The sequence below is a fragment of the Carcharodon carcharias genome, chromosome 3, assembly GCF_017639515.1.
Source record: "Carcharodon carcharias isolate sCarCar2 chromosome 3, sCarCar2.pri, whole genome shotgun sequence".
NCBI lineage: Eukaryota > Metazoa > Chordata > Chondrichthyes > Lamniformes > Lamnidae > Carcharodon > Carcharodon carcharias.
Window position 1 is genome coordinate 94,579,969 of NC_054469.1, and position 21,840 is coordinate 94,601,808.

A 21,840-nucleotide genomic window follows, 5' to 3' on the forward strand; every position below is an offset into this window, starting at 1 on the left:
CTGGGTCTCTGGGTTACTACTCTAGCGATAACGCCACCTCCTCCCCAAGTGCACTGCAGGCAGCTTCAATTATGGCTTTCAAAAGAGTATTGCATAATTATCTGGAGAAAAGTCATGGGGCTAGCTGAATTGCTTTTCCAGCAAGCTTGGCGTGGACATGATGGGCCAAATGGTCTCTTGTGCTGTAACAATTCTATAATTCTACTAAATGTATCATATACCTTTTCAAGTTTTTATTGAAAATATAGAAACAGTTTAAAAATAAGTATGACTCAACCTTTTGGTCTTGTAACCTCAATAAATAAACAAATTGACAGTGGTACAATGCAAGAAAAAGCAAACAAGGACATAACTGGGCAATGAGATTGTAAACAATTGTGCATAAATTGGAACATTGTTTTTAACCTGCAAGAACACAAGTGATTCCTTAGATATGAAAGATAAAGAATATGCAGCAAAGCAATAACTCTACAGAAGGCCTTTGCAGTTTTTTTTAAAAGATACAAGTTTTACACTTTGAAACCAGATTAAAGACAGCTTGAAAAATGGAGTTTCATCTTCAGTAGCTGTTGAAAGCTGTAGCGAACCAGATAAACCTCACAGGCAAAGTGGAAAAAAAATATTAAATCATTCTATCTGTATTGAGTCTGAAATTAGACATTATTTATCTAGCAACAACTTTTCAAAGATCTAAAAAATAAAAGGTTATTGCAATGGCAAGTCCAAATGTTGGCACCATTTCTAAATGTCTTGTTACAGGGTGGACTTATCAGGCAGGATGCTCATTCATTTCAAACAAGGATGATACTTCTGTTGGCGTCCATGATACCATTAAATGTTCATGTGAAGTTTCTCAAGCAAGAGCTGGGATAAAGTACTGAAGAGACACATCCTCATGTAGCAAAACAAAATGAATAACTTTCTTACTCACGATATCTGTGAAGAAAATGCATTATTTTATTAAAGAGCAACTAACATTCAAATTGAACAAGTTTTAAACATAAATGCATAAATCAAGCATTAGCTCATTCAGTTTAAATAGATCAGTATGATTATTAAAACCTAGGTTATTATATACAAGAATTATGTTTTTACAAATGTGAGAAGTGCAGAATTTGCTTTGCTTCCTGTTTGTGATAGATCAGCAGCAGTCCTCAGAAAAAGAACCTGATGACCTGTTCTAAACCTGGATGTCTTGGAGACACATCAGTACATAAGAAGAGGCTCAAGCACTGATCCTTGCAAGTAGCAACTAAATAGCGAGGTAGCTACTTAGACAAAAGAAAAGTACTGTGGATGCTGGAAATCTGAAATAAGCAAGTCATACGGACTTGAAATGTTAACTCTGTTTTTCTCTCCACTGATACTGTTAGACCTGCTGATTTTCTGTTTTTGTTCCCTTTCATAAAGCTGTGTTGACTCTTAGTATATGATTTTTTAAAAAAAAATGCCTTGTACCACATCCCTAATAATAAACTAAAAATAGACATTTTGCCAAACTACTGGTATTAGGCTAACTAGTCTATAGTTCCCCGGTTTCTCTCTTACAGGTTTTTTAAATAGCAGGATTATATTTGCTACCTTCCAATCCTTGTGAACTGTTCTCTAATAGAAGGAATTCTGGAAGATTAAAATCAATGAATTCATATTTCTGTAGCTATCTCTTTTAAAGCCCAAGGATGCAGGTAATCAGATTCAGGGGATTTGTTGCCACTTGTTTCCATTAATTTCTCCAGTATTATTTCCCTATTTACACTGATTTCAATAAGTTTTGCATGTGCGCTAGACTCTTGGATTCCAATGATTTGTGGAATACTTTTGTGTCTTCCCCTAAAGACACAATGTTTAATGTTTCTGCCATTTCCTTATTACCCATTATAAGGTAACACCCTGCCTTCCCAAACTTGCCTCATCTGAGATACAAAAACAACTTAATCTGGTACAAAACTGAAGAAAATGATTCAAACTCAGTTACATAATCAGTGCCTCAGAATCATACAAAAATCACTTGTCTGATTAAAATACTTTATCTTATGTGCATAAATTATTGGAACACATTCACAACTTGACTAATGAAAAGTTATAATTTAAAAATCTGAAAAGTTTTGACTGCTCCACATTTACAGCCGAGCATTTAGTTCCCTGCTTTGGCTGAACTCTTGTAAAGGTTATGTCAGGTACATGCTTTTCTGAATGGAGAGCTGTGACTAGTGGAGTTCCGCAGGGATCAGTGCTGGGACCTTTGCTGTTTGTAGTATACATAAATGATTTGGAGGAAAATGTAACGGGGCAAATTAGTAAGTTTGCAGACGAAACTAAGATTGGAGGAATTGCAGATAGTGAAGGGAATTGTCAAAGGATACAACGGGATATAAATCGGTTGGAGACTTGGGAGGAGAAATGGCAGATGGAGTTTAATCCAGACAAATGTACAGTAAATGGCAGAACCCTTAAGTGCATTGACAGGCAGAGGGATCTGGGTGTACAGGTCCACAGGTCACTGAAAGTGGCAACGCAGGTGGATAAGGTAGTCAGGAAGGCATATGGCATGCTTGCCTTCATTGGCAGGGGTATTAAGTATAAAAGCTGGGAAGTCATGCTGCTGCAGCTGTATAGAATCTTGGTTAGGCCACACTTGGAATATTGTGTGCAATTCTGGTCGCCACACTACCAGAAGGATATGGAGGCATTGGAGAGGGTGCAAAGGAGGTTTACCAGGATGCTACCTGGTCTGGAGGTTATTAGCTATGAGGAAAGGTTGGAGAAACTCGGGTTGTTTTCACTAGAGCGATGGAGATTGAGGGGTGACTTGATAGAAGTTTACAAAATTATGAGTGGCATGGACAGAATAGATAGTCAGAAGCTTTTTCCCAGGGTGGAGGAGTCAATTACGAGGGAACATAGATTTAAGATGGGAGGAGAAAACTATAGAGGAGATGTGCGGGGCAAGTTTTTTTTACACAGAGGTTAGTGAGTGTCTGGAATTCACTGCCAGAGGAGGTGGTGGAAGCAGGTACGATAGTGGTGTTTAACAAGCAGTTTGACAAATACATGAAAAGGGTGGGGATACAGGGATATGCAAAATGCAAAATGTTTTAGTTGACAGGCAATATGATCAGAGCAGGCTTGGAGGGCCGAAGGGCCTGTTCCTGTGCTGTACTTTTCTTTGTTCTCCCATTTGCAGATGAATGTGATCAAAATGTCAACTGTCAGGCTTAAGATTTCATTGCAGTTTTGTGGAAATGAATACTCTGATGAGCAGAACAGTACAATAATGGCACATTTACAAAATTTTTTATTAGTATATTTTTCATGGAGTTGCTAAATGAATTGGATAGTTGCTTTGAAGAGATATAGGTTTTTCTAAAATGCTGTTTTAAAAGTGTGAAAAACACAGAAAATGAAGTTTAGAGAGATTGAGGGAATATATTTTAATTTACAGTGAAGCCTATTAAATAAATGGTTTTCAAAACAGAGGACGGCGTCATTAAAATGAAAGAGGTAAGGTGAAATAGAAAATAGGATATCAAAAATTTAAGAGGATGAGGGAAAAATTTGATCATTAAAATGTAAAGATAAGATTAGGAAAATGAACTTTCAAGGGAGCACAAAAAATGGAGTATTAAAAATTTGGAAGAAATAGTGTATTATTCAGCCCCCGTGTGGCACGTAGTGTATTTTTTTCAGTGAAAATAATGGTTCAGATCACTGGAGACTGGACTTACGACCTAAGGTGCGGATCGGGGCCCCACCTAAGTCCCGACGCGCTGACTCTATGGGAATTGCCCGGGAAGTTTGAATTTGTGATGGGCAATTCCCCTGCTCCCCAGGATCCTCTGAAAAGGTCTCAGACTCGGAGTTAAGAATCAGAGACTTTGGACAGTTCCAATGTACTTACCCCTAGATGGGTACCCATGAAATGTTAGACAGAAAAATCCCAGTCTAACTCCTGGATAACTATACAACTGCCCCCCTCCCCCCAGTCACTCATACTGACCCCCCCCCCAGCCTTCTCAACTTCCTGACTACCCCCCCTCAACCCCTAACCCAGTCAGCTTCCAGTAACTGACCATGCCCCACTCGCCCTACCTGAGAAGCCCCAGACTGACAACCTCTCACGACCCGACTATCCACTCATCCACCTACTTACCTCACCCACCTGCCACCCCACCCACTTACCTAGCCAGTCTATCTACTCACCCATCCACTCATTCATTCACTTACCCATTCACTCTGTATATTTAAACTTACCATACAGCAGCTAGTGCTGTAAAAAGTATCTTCTGTGCTGATTCTCTTCATTGTTCTCTGTGTGGATTTCTGTGCTGAGGTTGTTATTCTGCATGGTGGATCGGAAGTCTAGCCTTTTTAAACATATCCAGGTAAGTGGGTAGTTTTCTGTCTGGTCAGCATCTGACGCAGCGTTTCCAATGCTGATCAGAAGATTTGGGCCGTTATATTCATATACACTGGGACATAACAATAGCACACACATACACATAGGTCTTGAAATTTTAATACCCTATTATTTTCTCTCTGCTGCAAGCTCACATTCCCAGCTTTGTAAGCACCCACCATGATAATGCAGCATTGGGTCAGGGTCTGCTGTTTGATATTTGCTGCCCTAGACTACATATAGTCTTGTCTGCTGTCTCCGAAGATACATGCTTCATCAGTGAACTTCAAACCGGCACTTCAATTCTAAAAACCGCAATTAGTGCTTTTAATAACTGGAGAAAAATCAACTGGTACAATGGTCCAGGTGCTGGGGTTTGTTATGCTATAAAGGAAGAGACCAGGCATAGGGCCACCCAAATGAAATGTTTCTACAGCACTGCCTATATACAATATCACTACAATTTTATGAACATTCTCAGTGGACCCCAGGACCAAACTAGGACACAATCCTATATTGTGTGGAGGATAAAGAATGATCCTTATGTGACAACTGATCCTACACTATGAATTACAGATAACATAGCCATTTTCAATTTTATTTAAGAAATTCAAGAGAAATATTTTTATACAGTGGAGTATATAGAACTCACTATCACATGGAGTGCTTGAGGTGAATAGCATAGGTGTATTAAGGGGAAGGTAGATTAAGTAATTGAGGGAGAAAGGAATAGAAGAATGATGATATGTTGATTGGATGAAATGAAATAATTAGAGTATCAGGAGATTCATATGGAAAATGAAAGCTGGTATAAATGTAGACTGAATGGCCTGTTTCTGTGCTGAAAATTCTATCCAAAATCCAACATTGTTAGTCAAAATTGATGAAAATTGGAGAAAAATAATTTTAACTCACTGCATATGGCTTTGCTTGGATTGACCTGCTGTCCAGCAAGAAACTGGAGAAGTCTTTTTATGTCTATCCTTGCTTCAGCCATGTCCACTGGGTCTCTTATTTGGAAGGACTCAGGTTGCGTACCTTCTTCAACTGTTGGGGATAATATTTAACACATTATCATTTCGATTATAAGGTTTATGTTAAAGTTTAACTTTAAAACTTTGAGGCCAAGAGAAAAAGGAACTGCTCCATGTTCAGGTCTCCTTGAAATGTCTCATGGCCAAGTGTGGATTTTAGCTTTTGGATATCAGTAGCTGCAGGATATCCAGTGCCAATTATCTCCAGTGACTTGCATCCTCATCTGTCATCATCCAGTATGTCCATGACTCTCATTCCTTGGTAGCAAGGGCCTTTTCTTGGCTACATGTTATCAAAGCTGGGCACATGCAGCTTGGGGCTTTCCAAGTGGCAGACTCAGCAAGGATCACTTGCTCCCCAGAGGGAGTCCCTGTTGGAAAGCCCCCTACTTTTAGCAGTTCCAGTAAAAGACAAGAGACAACATATATTTTTGCATGAGCGCCAAATCACAAGATGTCAGTTTAGATAATTTAGCCTGGTAGGATGGCAAAGGCTAAGGGAATCAACTTCTTTGCTAAATATACAAAACTTGAAATTCATGATTCAGTGTTATTATTTATTGACCTTACGCTGCTTGTGTTTTTCTCATTGCTTGCTCCATATTTTAGTATTCAGCAGTGATTTACAAGCAACAAAATTGACTCAAGAAATGAAAATGACAGAGTATCACAAGTTATGTCAAAATGTAGAACATAAAAAGTTGAGAAGAGCTAATAAATAAACATATGTTTCTTAACCATGCTCATACTTGAAGGGGAAACCCTCTACAGGTACAAAGTACATTTGTGTTTGCACACAGATACGTATAGATTTATATACATAGAGCATAACATAGTGTAGAGAAATAAAATATAGTGGCCAGAAAATACACAGGTTCTAAGTAACTAAGATGGGGCTAAAGCATATGAGGAATTAGAGATAACATTTTTCCAATGGAACATTGACTACACTGAATGCTTATTTGGCTGAAGAGCAAGCTTATTTCCCAATTTAGAAAATCACAACAGATGTTGTGTTCCACAAACCTTTTAAACTTTACTGAGACATCTGGCAATTTGACAAACTTTTAAGTTTTCCCAATTTGCATAAATATTTCTACACACTTACTCACCCCAAGGGGGATTCCCGAGTTCTTTAAAATGTGTTGTCACTGACACCAAATCAGTATCAATTTTCAAATTCATTTCTCCATTTTGATTGGCTTCAATTACCTGAAATGCAAAATTATCAAGTCTTTCACTTAAATTTATCATTAATGCCAATACTGAAAATTTTCCAATTTACTTAACACACACTTCTCATAAGTCAGGTAACAGACATACAGTTCTGAGAGCCTAAGGTGATTTTTGTGGGCAATAATTAGAAGAGGTGTTCCACCTGTAGTTGCTCATCTCAGTAGCAACATTCTGTCCCCAGTCCTAGGTCACTGCTCTTCCCTTTCATGAATCTAAATCCACCAATGAAAGAATAGATCTTTCTAAGCCACCAGGTATCAAAATTTATTCAGCCACCAAAGGTGAGCATGCCAAATTAAGTCACAAGATATACATGTACAAATATAAACTGAGTCACCTGAAATTGGTGGGCCAATAATTTGTAACTTTTACACTTCAACTTTAATGCTTGCCTCAAAATGGAGCATAGACTGAATTCCAACCAAAACAAAGATGGCATCCTTGATAAGTGGGATTTTCAAACAAGGTGAAAAATTCTCATTCCCCTCTATTAAGCTAAGTGAACTGAAATTATACTTGCACTACATAACTCGAATGGAAATTTGAAAATAATCTCCAAATTTGATAAGTGCATTTATGTTATTACCAAAGTTTGAGACACTGCTGTAGATGTTATTTTAGCCAACTGTGCTGTGTGAGAGTTATATAAAACCAGTATACCAATACTGACCAAATGGCAGCAGCACAAGAGGACACCAAATGGTTAGGTGGACCCTAGCAACACAGCCCAATGCCAACTCCAATAGGATTCATGGTAATTAACTTAAAAAGTATAAAAACATACTAATACAAATCTTGGATATGGTACACAGTTCCTGTATAAAAAATATGCTTCCTGTAGTGTAAAATACTGATAATAGAAACATGCTATATAAATATTTAGAATGGATTCTGAATGTAAATACTTTGTAATGTGGAAACTTTATGTCAACCTATTATTGTTAGTTTGATTAATCAATTGAATTATAAACACTTGAAAATTATTTCCCACCATTTTCTCCTTCAGTAATTATATTGTCTAGTACTTTTAATAAGGTATTAAGCAAATTAAAACATTAAAAATATACATATTTCACAAAACATAATTCACTGTATCCACTCAAATATCTACTGTCTTTCCATACATTCATTTAATCTTTCACTTGAAAGTGTCAACCTCTTCCAAAGGCCTGTGCCTGGACTTGAATGTTTGACCATCAGAGGAAGATGGATCTTGCAGTTTGAGCAGGTGTCATGTGCAAAATTTCCCATGCACAAAAAGAATTTAAACCAGGCAAATGATAAAAATATTTCTCTATTAGACTCTGACAAAATCTGGTTATTTTTCAAAATTAATTTAAAAAAACTGGAGGACAAATTTCAAGTGCTTTAGTCAGATGTTATTTAAGGCTAAGAGGGTGAGAGAGCAAATGTGCGGTATGCGTGAAAGAATACATGACAGACAATACTATTTGGAACAAAAACAGAATTACCTGGAAAAACTCAGCAGGTCTGGCAGCATCGGCGGAGAAGAAAAGAGTTGACGTTTCGAGTCCTCATGAAGTTCTGTCGAAGGGTCATGAGGACTCGAAACGTCAACTCTTTTCTTCTCCGCCGATGCTGCCAGACCTGCTAAGTTTTTCCAGGTAATTCTGTTTTTGTTTTGGATTTCCAGCATCCGCAGTTTTTTTGTTTTTTTTTTATACTATTTGGAACACTGAAGTTGCAATCAGAATATAATGATATATACTGCATAAATGTCAGATTGCATTTTAAGTTGAGACATATAGTATCTTCCTCATACTAAATTGCACTTATTTTAAAAAACAGGGGAATTAAGACTTTGGAACCGATGTCTCTAGTTATGGTCTACTTTCCTGTTACTCACAAAATATAAAAATTCTAATCACTAACACCAATGAGAGTGAAAGTGAGACAGAGAGAGAGATGCATAAATACACTTCCAAGAACCATCACAAACAACCATAAAACAGAGATCTCCCCAAGTGCTGCCAGATCTCCTGGAACATCCCCACCTGAGGCCCATGACTGCCCTCACTAATAGATATGAAGAATCCATCAGCGAGCCAAAACTCACATTCCAGCTCAGTTCAGCAAAAACACCAGGGTGCTGCCCCATGTCCCACACTGGTTTCTGATCAAAGGATACCCCATGCTCTTACATCTTAACAGCTTTCGGTCAGCACTGCCAAAAAACCCAATGTTAGATAGGGCTAAAGCTAATTATCAAGTCTTTCACTTAAATTTATTATTAATGCCAATACTGAAAACTTTCCAATTTACTTAACACACAGTTCTCATAAGTCAGGTAACAGACATACAGTTCTGAGAGCCTAAGGTTCTGGGAAACTGATCTAAGGCACAGTGCAGCTGAATCCAATGCCCACCAATACTGCTAGATAATATAAATAATCAAACAAATAAATAAATCATTAACTAACTGAATAATCAAATAATAGATAAAATAAATACTTAACCAGATAGTTAAATAAATTTCATCCCCTCATTTACAGTGCATAGATATGGAATTTAATCCCCAAAGCACCAGCAAAAAATTCTTAATGTAGTTTAATAAAAATGGAATGTATCATTCATTTACCACTACACAGGATATATCCTTATAAGACAGCATGCCCTCAGTCTCACTATATGCAATTCCACAGCAGATCCATAAAGATGAAATAAATCCACAGATTCTGAACGAAAGTACAAAAACACAACACTGCTTCTGAAGGCCAGTCCACAAAAGAAAGACAAATAGTTGATCAGCAATACATTCCATTCAGTGAAGTCAGTTTTGTAAATGAGAAGTACACTTGTAACCACCACCCTTCTGCACAGGATAGCAATAGCAATAACTCAACAGTGCAGCATGCTGATGTAAAACTGTTCATGATTCATACTAACAGATTGAATAGGGACTGTAATTGTATAATATAGGCAGATATATTAATTTCATCACAAAATTGTAACCTTCTCTAAACATTTGAGTAACTCATTTAATTTTATTGCCTGCCATCTTTCAACTACATTTCACCTATAATAATTTCTATATTGTTCAGGTGAACAGCCCCATAAGAAAATAAGGGTAGAATAAAAATAAGGAAGTTTTGCTAAAACTGTGCAGCACATTGGTGAAACCATACTGAGAGCACAGTGCACAGTTTTGGTCACTTTACTTAATGAGGGATGTACTTGCATTGGAACCAGTTCAGGGAAGGTTCAATAGGCTGATTCCTGGGATAAGGAGTTTGTCTTATGAGGAAAAGTTGAGCAGCTTGGGGTTATACTCATTGGAATTTATAAGACTGAGAGGTGATCTTATTGAAACAAAGATGATTCTGAAAGAGTTTGATGGGGTAGATGCTGAGAGGACATTTTCCCTCATGGGGGAATCTAGAACCGGGGGGCATGGTTTCAAAATAAGGGTCTCCCATTTAAGGCAGAAATAAGAAGAAATTTCCTCTCTGAGGCTCAGTAGTGTTTGGAATTCTCTTTCCCAGCTAGCAAGCTGTGGAGACTGGTTCATTGAATATAATCAAGGCTGAGTTGGACAGATTTTTGATTGATAAAGGGGGCAGGCAGGAAAATGGTGTTAAGGCCACAATCAGATCAGCCATGATTTAGTGAATGGTGGAGCAGGATCAATGGGCTGAATGGCCTACAACTGCTCCTATTTCTTATGTTCTTAAATAGGGGGAGTAGACCACAGTTGATGAAGCCTGCTCCACCATTCAGTAAAAAATATTTGCTGAACATCTACAACACATCCCTTTTCTGCCTTATCTACATATCCCTTCATGCGCAAAATCTATCAGCGTTAATACGTTCAATGACTGACTATCCACAGCCCTCCGGGTTACATAATTCCACAGATTTACAATCCTCAGTGAAGAAATTTGTCGTTTATCAGTCCTAAATGGCTGACCTTATACCCGTTATTCATTGTGTTTACTTAGAAGAAAATAAATACTTCAATAATTTTATTTATGCTGTCCTCAGCAATTAAGATAGCAATGGATTCAACAAATGGAAACAAAAAAGAAAACTTAACCAATGTAGCATTTAAGATACAAACTTACAACATGGTTAGCAAGGTTCTTCATTCTTTCCACAACACTCTTCATGGTCTTCAATACTGGTAAATAAATACTGACCTTAAAAATTAATGAAAAGTAGGTTTACAAATGTAGAAAACACAAATAGTAGCTGAACTAAGCAAGAAAATTGGTTCTATTTAGACACACTAAGCAGTGAAGACTTGAAAACTATGAAGCATCTTTTACAACTTTCGGAAACAACTAAGGCTTCGTGACCATTCAATATGATGCACTCTGTGTTGATGCTGCAAAAAAAGAATCAGCTGCTAAAATTAGCTTGCATTTCCAGTTAGCTTTAGGTTTTATACTGTGAAAGCACCCCAGCATTAAGTGCTATCAGTTCAAAATAATTCTGCAAAAATGGCAGACCTCAGGGTGAGCTGGAGTGCTGCAGATGCTGGCAAGAGTAACAGTAGAGTCAATGATTTACAGATACTGAATAATAGTATTTTGGGATTTGCAGGAATTGAACTGTGTTATGTTCTTATTCTGTTAAAAGCATAACTGAGATATCTTATACATATTTAATTTCTATCCCCCTCATCAATTTTAAAGCTGATAAACCACTAAAGTAGTATGCAAGTTGGACTAAATAGCAACATACACAGCTGTTTTGGCACAACTGGTACTGTGGAGTACTCTGGAGGACTGATGGATTTTCTGCTCAGACACAACAATTTACAGAACTGAGAGGTGGATGGAAAACAGGGTCTGCATAGGTCACTAATGGATCCTTGTGCCTATCAGCTAAGAGGAGAAGGGTAAGGGTCTGACAGCACAGGATAAGAGCAGAGAAAGGAGTCTACTTGCATTTTCAGAGATCTCTGCAAACATTCCTTTGCTGGCCATCATGCTATCAATTTCAACATTGCTACTCCAGGTAAATTGCCTCTACTGTTCACCCCTGCCTGAACATTGAATTTGTATCTTTCTCCAGTTTCTCTTCTATCTTCCCTCATGCCCTCACTGAGTTCATTTTTCCATGAGATCTCTCCTGCTCTCTTGACCCTATTCCCACTAAATTATTGACCAGACTCTTTCCCTTCCTGGCTTTTTTTTTAAATTCAATCATTCATTCAAGGGCCAGCATTTATTGCCCATCCTTAATTGCCCTTGAGCTGGTGGTGGTGAGCTGTCTTCTTGAACCGCTGCAGTCCATGTGGTGTAGGTACACTCACAGTGCTTTCAGGGAGGGAGTTCCAGGATTTTGACCCAGTGACAGTGAAGGAATGGTGATATATTTCCAAGTCAGGATGCTGAGTGGCTTGAAGGGGAACTTCCAGGTGGTGGTGTTCCCATGTGTCTGCTGCCCTTGTCCTTCCAGATGGCAGTGGTCTTAGGTTTGGAAGGTGCTTCTTTAGGAGGCTTGGTGAGTTCCTGCAGTGCATCTTGTAGATGGTACATACTGCTGCCAATGTGACGGAAGGAATGAATATTTGTGGACTGGGTGCCAATCAAGCAGGCTGCTTTGTCCTGGATAGTGTCAAGCTTATTGAGTGTTCTGGCAAGTGGAGAGTATTCAATCACACTCCTGACTTGTACCTTGTAGATAGTGGACAGGCTTTGGGGAGTCAGGAGGTGAGTTACTCGCTACAGAATTCCTAGCCTCTGACCTGCTTTTGTAGCCATAGTATTTATATGACTAGTGCAATTCAGTTTCTGATCAATGGTAACCCTCAGGATGTTGATCGTGGGGGATTCAGCAATGGTAATGCCATTGAATGCCATACGGCGATGGTTAGATTATCTCTTGCTGGAGATGGTCATTGCCTGGCACTTGTGGCACAAATGTTACTTGCCGCTTGTCATCCCAAGCCTGAATATTGCCTGGCTCCCATGTTAGGTGATATAGTTAAAAGTTTCTCTCTCTGTGGTTACTCGATTTTAAAATTATCATACTTGTTTTAAAATCCTTCCACGGCTTCACTCCTTCCTATGTCTGTAATCTCCTCCATCCCCACAACCCTCAGATATCTGCACTCCTCTAATTCTGGCTCATGAGCATCCCCTATTTTTATTACCAATGGTGGCCATGCCTTCAGCTGCCTGGGCCTTACGTTCTGGAATTCCTTCCCTAAATCTCTCTGCCTTTCAATCTTCCTTTAATATGCTCCTTAAAAACTATCTTTTTAACCAAGCTTTTTATCAACTGCCCTAATATTTCATGTGGCTTGGTGTCATATCTTATTTATAATACTCCTGTGAAGCATCTCGGAACAGGTTATTACATTAAAGGTGCTACATAAATACAAGTTGTTGTTGTATACACTATGAGCAGAAGTGGCTATCTGCTCCTAATTCTGTACCTTTTTATCGTCTCTAGTGATCTCTTGCTTGGTACTTTGTCAAAAGTTTACCTCAAATCCACATTCACGATATCTACCGCACTTCCCCCATGCTTGTCTGTTACCTCCTCAAAGAATTCTGAGGTTTATCAAGCATGATTACTCCTCCATTGAAATCCATGCTGTTTCTCTCTCACTATTTTCCTCTTATCTAGATCTATAGCAATGTGATCCTTAATTAGAAACACTAAAATTTTCCAATCACAGGTTTTAAGTTCAGTCTCACCTTTTAAAAATAGGGATTACGTTGGCCACTTTCCAGTCCTTCAGCACACAGCTACACTAAATAGCATTATGAAATATAATTTCTGGGGTCAGTGCAATTTTGTCCCTCAGGATCCAAAGATATATCCCGAAGGTTCACCTTCCTTTAGCTGTACAAACTTATCTCAAATTCAGCATTACATTTCTTACCTCATCTTCAATCACTTCAAAGGTTGATATCTACTCTGTTATCATTTTCTTTTGGAAAGAGAAATAATTACTAAATACATCTGCCAGCTGTTAATCATTGATAAGTTGAAAATCCTCTCCTTTCACTTTGCTTTTAACTGATCTATTTGTAAAATATTTCAGGAGTTCTTTTGATGCTTTTTAATTATTTTCCTCATCTTAGCTTTTCTTATCCTACTCTTAGCCTCTAAATTTTCCATTAGTTTATTTTTCATTAGTGTGCAGCTTTTTCCTTATTATTCTTGTAGTCCTTATAGACTCTCTTCTTCAATATTACATCTAACTTTTCTGCATATCAATCTAAAATTACTAGTACCTTTATTTTAAGGAATATTCTTCCTTACTCTTTCAAACAGCTTGCAGTTCTTAAAAAGAAATAAATTTTATTTGAACAAAGCTTTGTAATTCACCCTCTGGTGCTCCTTAAAATATTTTGGAAAAAAATCAAACAGCTTTTGTTTGTAAGAAGCACTCTACCATTCAGCTAGCTTAAATACAATTAATGCAGAGTGGGAAGTACTTAACATACTGTGCGCTCAGACTGCAGGGTGTGCCTTCAGCCTGGCAAAAACAACTAGTACAAGGTTAGGCCTCCAGAAGAGGTTGAGACCTTCAAGCAAAAGTGTATGGTGCAAATGCAGGTAAATTGGTTTGAGATTCAGATCAGCCAGATCTTAAATGAACGGTGGAACAGACCTGAAGTGCTGGGTGGTCTATCCCTGTTGCTATGTTCTTAAAATAATCAGCAAAGTACAATGCCAGACAACACACCACCTCAAATATAATTTGTTCTGACTGGTACTCTGCTATTTCAAAGATGTTTGATATAATATCTATAATCATTGGAACAAGGGAAATGAAGTAACTGTAGAAACTAGGAAGTATGCAAAGGTGTGTAACAAAACTTGAGATATATGTGCAAACATTCCCCTCTTGTTACTAAGCATTGAGGAACTTATAACGAAACCAAGACAAAACCCTGGCAACTGTGCTAAAGTTCTTTCTAGCACTAGAAAAAGTATCAACTCTGTAAAGTTATCAACCTAATTACTTACATCAAAATCTGGAACACTGGGTTCTTCAAAATCATTCCAAAGTTTTCTGGGGATGATGCTGACAGGAATGTCATGTGTAACAATGCGACTGTGGCTGGAGAGGGATGGCTGTAAGAGCAGGAAGTAAAGTTATGCCTAACTCATCCAACAAGTTGTAGGGCATGAACTTCTGATTGTGATGCCACCAACAGTTTGTGCATGCAATTCTACAATTGAAATTTTAAAGTTTTATTTCTATTTACAGAATTAATGAAACAATTTACACTTTGATTGTCGTGCTAGAAGTATATGAATAAATGCAAATTTCCTTTATTCCCAGATTAAAACACTTAATCACCCTGCGCTCCTTCCCCCCCACAGACCCCCAAGTGCAATTGTTACCTGGCTTGGATTTCATTCTGCAATCCCAGATTTTCCTTTCTAGCTTCATGTGGCTTCCACTGTGTCGTCCTTTTCCTTTCTCTTAATGTCCAACATACTTTTTTTTTGTTATATCTGCCTTCTGCACTTGTATTCTCATTCTTCCTTTAAACCTCTCACTCTTCTCTTCTAAATGTCATCATATAAATGCTCTTAAGACTTTTCTCTCTTTGATTATGACCTCATAATTTTTCTCAGTATGTTTCTGCTTCTCTTCACTGACTCCATTTTTTTCCTGTCATCTTCAGCAGAAATATTACAGTATACAATCCAATGATTCAGCCAGTCCTCTATTAATGTCTAACAGAAACCACACACTAAGATTTTATTCTGTCCAATAAACTAATACTCAGCATTTCAGCCAACAAACACTGAGTTCCTTAAAAAGTAAATAAAATGAAATGTTACGCAAAGTGATCAAATCTTCAGCATAATTTGTTTTATAACTATTCACTTGTTTAAGATAGAAGCAGTGTTGTAGCCAAGGCCCAATGGGGTTGGATGATCAGATATTAGTGATTCCGCAATTCACTGCTCTGGTAGTGGTGGTTCCAAGAATTCAATGCAGTCCCAATCAATGAATCACAGCACCAAGCCATTCGCACACAACAATGACAAATGTCACAAAGAGAGCTTGGCTTAGTATGATGTACAAAGCTGTAAGGGTCCTCAAATAACTTGCAAAGTCAAGAAAATCACATATTTAGGAAAGAAAGCAGACTCATCTCAATTATTCCTCAGGAGCGCAGAATGGAATAATGGTTTCACCATAGTACAAGCAACATTTAATCAATAAATGACAACACTGTCACCTGATGAAAACTGCAGGTGTTGGATTTGGCTTAGGAATTGTATTTTCTGTTGTTGTTTTTAAGCGGCGTGTTTGGCCTATTACTTTAGGTGCAGGAATGGGTATAGGGGAGGCTTATGCTAACTGCCAGGATGATTTCCAGTCCCCATATCTTATGTATGGAAAATTCATCAAAGATCAATCGCCTTAGGATTTACTTACTGTACAGTACCAGTTTCCCGTGGACCAATTCTGCCTGTGTGCATGTAATAGCAATTCTTATTGCCGTGCTGTATTTAATTTCATTTCTCAAGTTTGTATATTAAAATTGTCATTAATAAAAAAAAACCTTGATGTTCTTACCAGTTCTACAGCAATGGTGATACATGGACAATGTTTCATTGTCAGCTTAATTTTCACAGTTTTGGCATTCTGAGCTGTTTTCAAGGACCTTGAGAGGTTTTCAGGCATTAGTTCCAGGTAAATTTCGTTATGCTCTGCTGATACACCTTCAATCTGAAACTCATCAAAAAAATTACCCTGTGGGATTGAACAGATCACATATATTAAACTGCCTGGCATGTACACACAATTGCAACAAATTTAGACAATTATGCTTTGCAGGGTGAATTTTGAAAGGCTCACTTCCAGCTGGCAAAAACACTATAGCTATACTTTTCTAAAGTCTTCTGACCAAAAGGTAGGCTTTGTGAGCTGTGATTCACATAGATGTTGCAGGCTGAGCTCTGCAATATACCAAATCTACCAAGTTGCACCATCACTGAGATGGGACGAGAGAAAGAAAAAGACTTGGTCGTGTTTGTGCACAAATCCTTGAGGGTGGCAGGAGAGGTTAATAAAGCAATTAATAAAGCATATGCAATCCTGCCTTCATAAAGTGGCATGAGAGTACAAAAGCTAGGAAGTTAAGCTAAACTTGTATATAAAACTAGTTTGACCCCAGATTGAGTATTGTGTCCAATTCTGGGCACTTTAAAAAGGACATGAGGACCTTTGAGATGGTACAGAAAAGATTTACCAGAATATCTCCAGAGGTAAGGAGTTACAGTTATGTGAATAGAGTGGAAAAGATGGAATTTTTCTCATTTAAAGCAGATAAGGATAAAAGGAGATTTGAAGGAGGTGCTTAAAATCATGAACCATTTAGATAGAGTAAATGAAGAGAAACTGTTTCTAGTGCCTGAAGGGTCGATAACCAGAGGGTACAGTTTAAAGGTGATTGGCAAAAGAACATGAGGAAAGGCTTTGAAAACCTGATCTGAGTGATAGATACACAAGAAACTCAACACCATCCAGGACAAAGCAGCCCACTTGGTTGGTCATGAATCCATCACCTTAAACATTCACTTCCTTCACAATTGATGCACAATGGTAACAGCAGCAAGTATAAGACGTACTGCAGCAACTCACCAGGGTCCCTCTGACAGCATCTTTTAAAATGACAGCCTCCACTTCCTAGCAGAACAAAAGCAGCAGGCTCACAGGAACACCACTACCTGCAAGTTCCCCTCCAAGTCTCACAATGTCCTGACTTGGAAATTTATCACTGTTCCTTCATTGTTGCTGGATCAAAATCTTGCAACTCTTTCCCTAACAGCACTGTGGGTATAAATAACTCACTTGGATTGCAGTGGTTCAAAAAGGTGGTTCTGCACCACCTTCTCAAAGGCATTTAGGGATTAAATTCTGGCCTTCAACAATGCTCAGATCCCATAAATGAATTTTTAAAAATTACACCTACGATAGCAAATCTTCATTTAATCTTACTTCACTTCACAAAAAATAAAATTTTGCAGCCAAATAGTTAACTCCACCCGAATTTCATTGATCAATGGAAAGCTAAATTACTGGTAGATAAAATTTAATGCAGAGAAGTGTGAAGTAATTGAAGAATGAGGAGATGCAGTATAAAATAAAGGGTAGAATTCTAAAAGAGGTGCAGGAGCATAGGGACCTGGTGGTACATGTGCACAAACTATTGACAGAGCCAGGGCAGGGTGAGGAGGAGTTCATTAACACATACTGGATGCTGGGTTTTATAAAATAGGGCTTAGAGCACAAAAGCATGGAAGTTATGATAAACTTGTACTAAACACTGGTTCAGCCTCAACTGGGCACAATGTTTAAGGAGGATGTGAAGGCATTAGAGAGAGTGCAGAAAAGATTCACGAGAATGGTTCACAAAACTTCACAGATTTAAGGGTTTATAATCATAGAAATCAGAATCATAGAATGGTTACAGCATAGAAGGAGACATTCAGTCTGTTGTGTCTATGTCAGCTCTCAGCAAGAACAACTCACCGAGTCCCATTCCCCCACCTTTTCCTTGTATCCCTGAAATTATTTTCTCTTCAGAAAATTATCTCGTTCTCCACTGAAGGCCTTGATTGAATCTGCCTGCACCATATTCTTAGGGAGTATATTCTAGATCCTACCCACTCGCTATGTATTACGTTTTCTCCTCATGTCACCGTTACCTCTTTTGCCAATTTCCTTAAATTGGTGTCCTCTGGGTTTCGATCCTTCAGTCACCTATCTCAAAAGGCCACCATTGACTAGGAGATCCAATATCAGATCAGCTGTACCAGTTCAGCCTTCTACAAGCTACAGCAGCAAGTGTTTAACAACAAGCACCATCACAAGTCAACCAAAGTCCTTGTATTCAGAGCAGTGTCACCATCACCACATTCCTTTACTGCAGTGATACCTGGCCTGTGTATCACAGACACATAAGATCGCTAAAGAAATTCCACCAGCAATGCCTCTGTTGGATCCTCCTGATTCAATGGTATGACCATCGTACTAATGTTAGCATCCTTCTTGAAATCATCTCCACAAGTGTTCAGGCAAAACTCCTGCAAAATCAACTTTGATGGACTGAACCCTATGTCCAGATGGCTAGAAAGCATCTCCCCTGTCAGGTTGTTTTCTCAACTCTCAAATGGCCAGTGTTCCAGGGCAGGGCAAAGAAAATGAAAAAAAAAGCCACTCTGAAACTTTCCTTGAAGCACAACAGCATTGATATTAATGACTGGAACGGGCTTGCTACCAATCATTCAAAATGGCAACAACTTGAGGCAAAGTGGTGGCAGAGAAGGAAAGAAAGGGAAGCAAATCCTGCATTCCAGATGGCACTATATCATGGTACATCCCGCCTCATGTACCCAAAGATCTGAGGATCAAGAATCCGCCTGTTCAGTTACATGGAGACCCATGGAGAAACTCACGACCCTGAGTAGACGTCATCCTTGAATTGAGGGACAGGAGTGATGACAGCTCCTGAGCCCTCCACCTCCTACCCAAAATTAATTCAAATTAATAAAAAATGATACCTTATATGACACAAAAGCTGGGACCATGCATTTAACCATAAAGCAAAACTGTTTGTTAAATGGTTGTTTACCTGAAATAACTGACACCACATTGCAACACCTCCACTTGCCATTTTGTCAGAAAGAATAAAGTACAATTTGTCATTGGTAAGTCTTAGAACACATGACTTTGTGAGTTTGGAGATAGTGTTCACAACACCTGAAAATATAAAACAATCCAATGATTCAAAAAACACATGCACTATAGTCTACTCATGATAACTCTAATTTTCACCTTGAAAAGTGCAAATTTTCCCAAGAAAATAGCAATTTCTTGCTACAAAAATTTGAATTAGTTCACTTCAATTATTCAGTTTTGAAATAAGCCAAGTAAACTATGCAGCTCAGCTTGATTCTGTCCTCAAATGATACCAATATGTGCACATTTTTCACAACAGATCACTGGATAATGACCAGATCCGGTAAACCAGGCTGACTTCCCCTCTTTCTTGTCCACGGACAATACCAGTTGGAGTTCCCTAATTATTGAACCACTTCAGAACAGCTAATTCCACAAATACTGTGGTTAAAATCTGATGTATTTTTCTTTTTATGGCCCACAACACAACCAGCAATAGGTTTATTTGCAAAATTGCTACTGTAACTCAAAAAATGTTTTATTGGCATAATTGTCAACTGTGACTGGGTATATATGAGAAAACAAGGTTTTAACATGATACTACAAAATTATAGAAAAATGTTAAAATTTAATTAAACAGGAAGGTATCGCTACATTTCAAGCAGTTAAAAGGTTAGGCACAATTTATGCAGAATTAAAAATAAAGTTTAAGCAATATCTCCTGATTCTACATCTTTGGGAAATTTGCAATATAAGTAGGGGAGACAGATTTGTGTCTAAAAAGGCACCTTTCATGTCCTCAGCATTTAAAAGCCAGTAAGTACTTTGTCACTGCTCTAACATAAGAAATGTAGCAGCCGATATGCTCACAATGAAGTCCTACAAACAGCAACGTGATAAATAATTTGCCATTTTTAGTGATATCAGTGGAGGGAAAGATATTGGGCAGAGTAATGGCTCTTCCAGATGGCTCCAGATGCTGCTCTTACTCAAAATAATGCCATGGAATCCACCTGAAAGGGCAGATGGGGCCTTAGTTTAATGTTTCATCTGAAAGGCAGCACCTTTAACAGTGTTGCAGTCCCTCAGTACTGCCCTAAAATTAAGTGCTCAAGTCTCAAAAGTAGAACTCAGGCTCACAGCCTTCCCTTTCTTTCTAAAGCCCTGGAACGTGCTGCCTCACATCTATTCTCCCACCTTCCTCACAACTGATACCAAATAGGCTACAGTTCAATGACACTACTATTATAAATTGCTGCTCTCTTTGAAACCTGTCATTCTTGCATCTGTCTTGATGAGTGCAAGACAAAAAGCTTCAACAGCATGTCTCTTTTTTCAGCAGTACTTCAATACTGCAAGACTACTTCCTGCTTGTCTTCACATCGTCAACAAATTTAGCTACAATACAGCAGGTCCCTGTTGCTTCAAAAAGGAGAATAAATTAAGTGGCCCATCTTTGCAGGACTTTTAAAAGAGGTAGCTGATTGTCAGGTGGCTTGTGAAGACTTTACGTTGTTGGGTGGAACTTCAGGAACAGGAGGGATTTCAGAGATGGGTCAAGATGTTTGAAAGCCATCAATAAAGGCCATCGTTTTCAGTCACTTGTCCCATTAACTCAGTTTTCTTCTCTGGCTCAATCAGTTTGCGCCCAATCTCCCTTGTGCTTCACCCATTGTAGTATTAAACCCTGTTCACCGTCTGAACAATTTCCACCTCCGTTGTTGACCTCTGCCTCACCGTTAGTATCAGTGCTGAAACCTTCATGTATACTTTTCATATCTACTCGATTTTTCCAACATCCATCCTTCATGAACTCTAAATCATCCAAAACCCACCCCCTTATCACCCATGACTTTTCAAAAACTCTGGTTTCCTATTCACTAACGAATCAGGTTTGAAAACTCTTGTTCCTGTCGTTAAATGCTGCCATTTCTTTCCTCCAACAATTCAAACTTTTCTATTTTGTGCTTTCCTGCCTTGTTTTATACCACATCCACTTCACAGGTTACGCTGATATTCGGTTCAAGGTAATCTTAGCTCAGACAGCAGGTGAAGTAACATCCTGAAGGGGAAGAAGACCATGAACCACCAATAACTGACTCACTCTATAGGTCTCCTCGGACTAACTTACGGGTAAAATGATTTAAACATCCAACATCCACAATCTTGCCTCGGAACTTCATGGCCGGAAATAGAGAATCCCCGCAGCTACAAACCTCCGGCCTAGCGCGATTTGCGTCACTTCCGCTCCGAATGGCCGTTGGTTGGTTACCAGGGCAACAGCTGCAGGAAAGCCTGGGGGGAGGGGTCACCTTAGCACCGGGGACAGAAGGTAAGGAGGGTGATCACCTGGACGTCAGGGACAAGGTTTCTGGACACCTTGGGAAAGGGGTTAGGGAGGTGATCACCTGGGCACTACTAGCTTGTGGGATGGTTACCTTGATACCAGAGACAGGGGGTGGGGGATGGTGGGTGGTCGCTTCGGTACCAGGAGCAGGCCCAGAAGGAAAAAAAAACAGTTTGGACCAGTACTCCTATTT

General features: G+C 38.7%; 1 protein-coding gene across 3 annotated transcripts; it reads right to left on the bottom strand.

Annotated features, from left to right (window-relative positions):
- Positions 1–218: 218 nt before the first annotated feature.
- Positions 219–21,529, bottom strand: hus1 (HUS1 checkpoint clamp component). 3 transcript variants are annotated; one of them, XR_005942551.1, is made up of 9 exons: positions 21,432–21,521; positions 19,254–19,381; positions 16,193–16,369; positions 14,620–14,727; positions 10,749–10,823; positions 6,543–6,642; positions 5,312–5,443; positions 4,252–4,433; positions 219–936 (listed from the first exon to the last, which is right to left on the bottom strand). XR_005942551.1 is itself a non-coding variant. In XM_041183286.1 (8 exons), the coding sequence occupies exons 1-8, from the start codon at positions 21,481–21,483 to the stop codon at positions 854–856; spliced, it is 855 nt and encodes a 284-aa protein (XP_041039220.1). In that variant the 5' UTR covers positions 21,484–21,529; the 3' UTR covers positions 219–853. The 3 variants fall into 3 exon arrangements, 2 of the variants coding, with proteins under 2 accessions (XP_041039220.1, XP_041039221.1); XM_041183286.1 differs by lacking the exon at positions 4,252–4,433 and having other exon boundaries at positions 21,432–21,529; XM_041183287.1 differs by lacking the exon at positions 4,252–4,433 and having other exon boundaries at positions 21,405–21,485.
- Positions 21,530–21,840: the final 311 nt, after the last annotated feature.

What these genes read in the sequence shown, in the direction of transcription:
- hus1 (XM_041183286.1), bottom strand. Translation starts at nt 21,483, where the DNA reads ATGAAGTTCCGAGGCAAGATTGTGGATGTTGGATGTTTAAATCATTTT. An exon ending in CCAGTGTTCCAGATTTTGAT is followed by an intron (nt 10,824 to 14,619) that starts GTAAGTAATTAG and finishes TTAATTTTTAAG; the next exon opens with GTCAGTATTTATTTACCAGT. An exon ending in TCCAAGCAAAGCCATATGCA is followed by an intron (nt 937 to 5,311) that starts GTGAGTTAAAAT and finishes TTTTCTTCACAG; the next exon opens with ATATCGTGAGTAAGAAAGTT.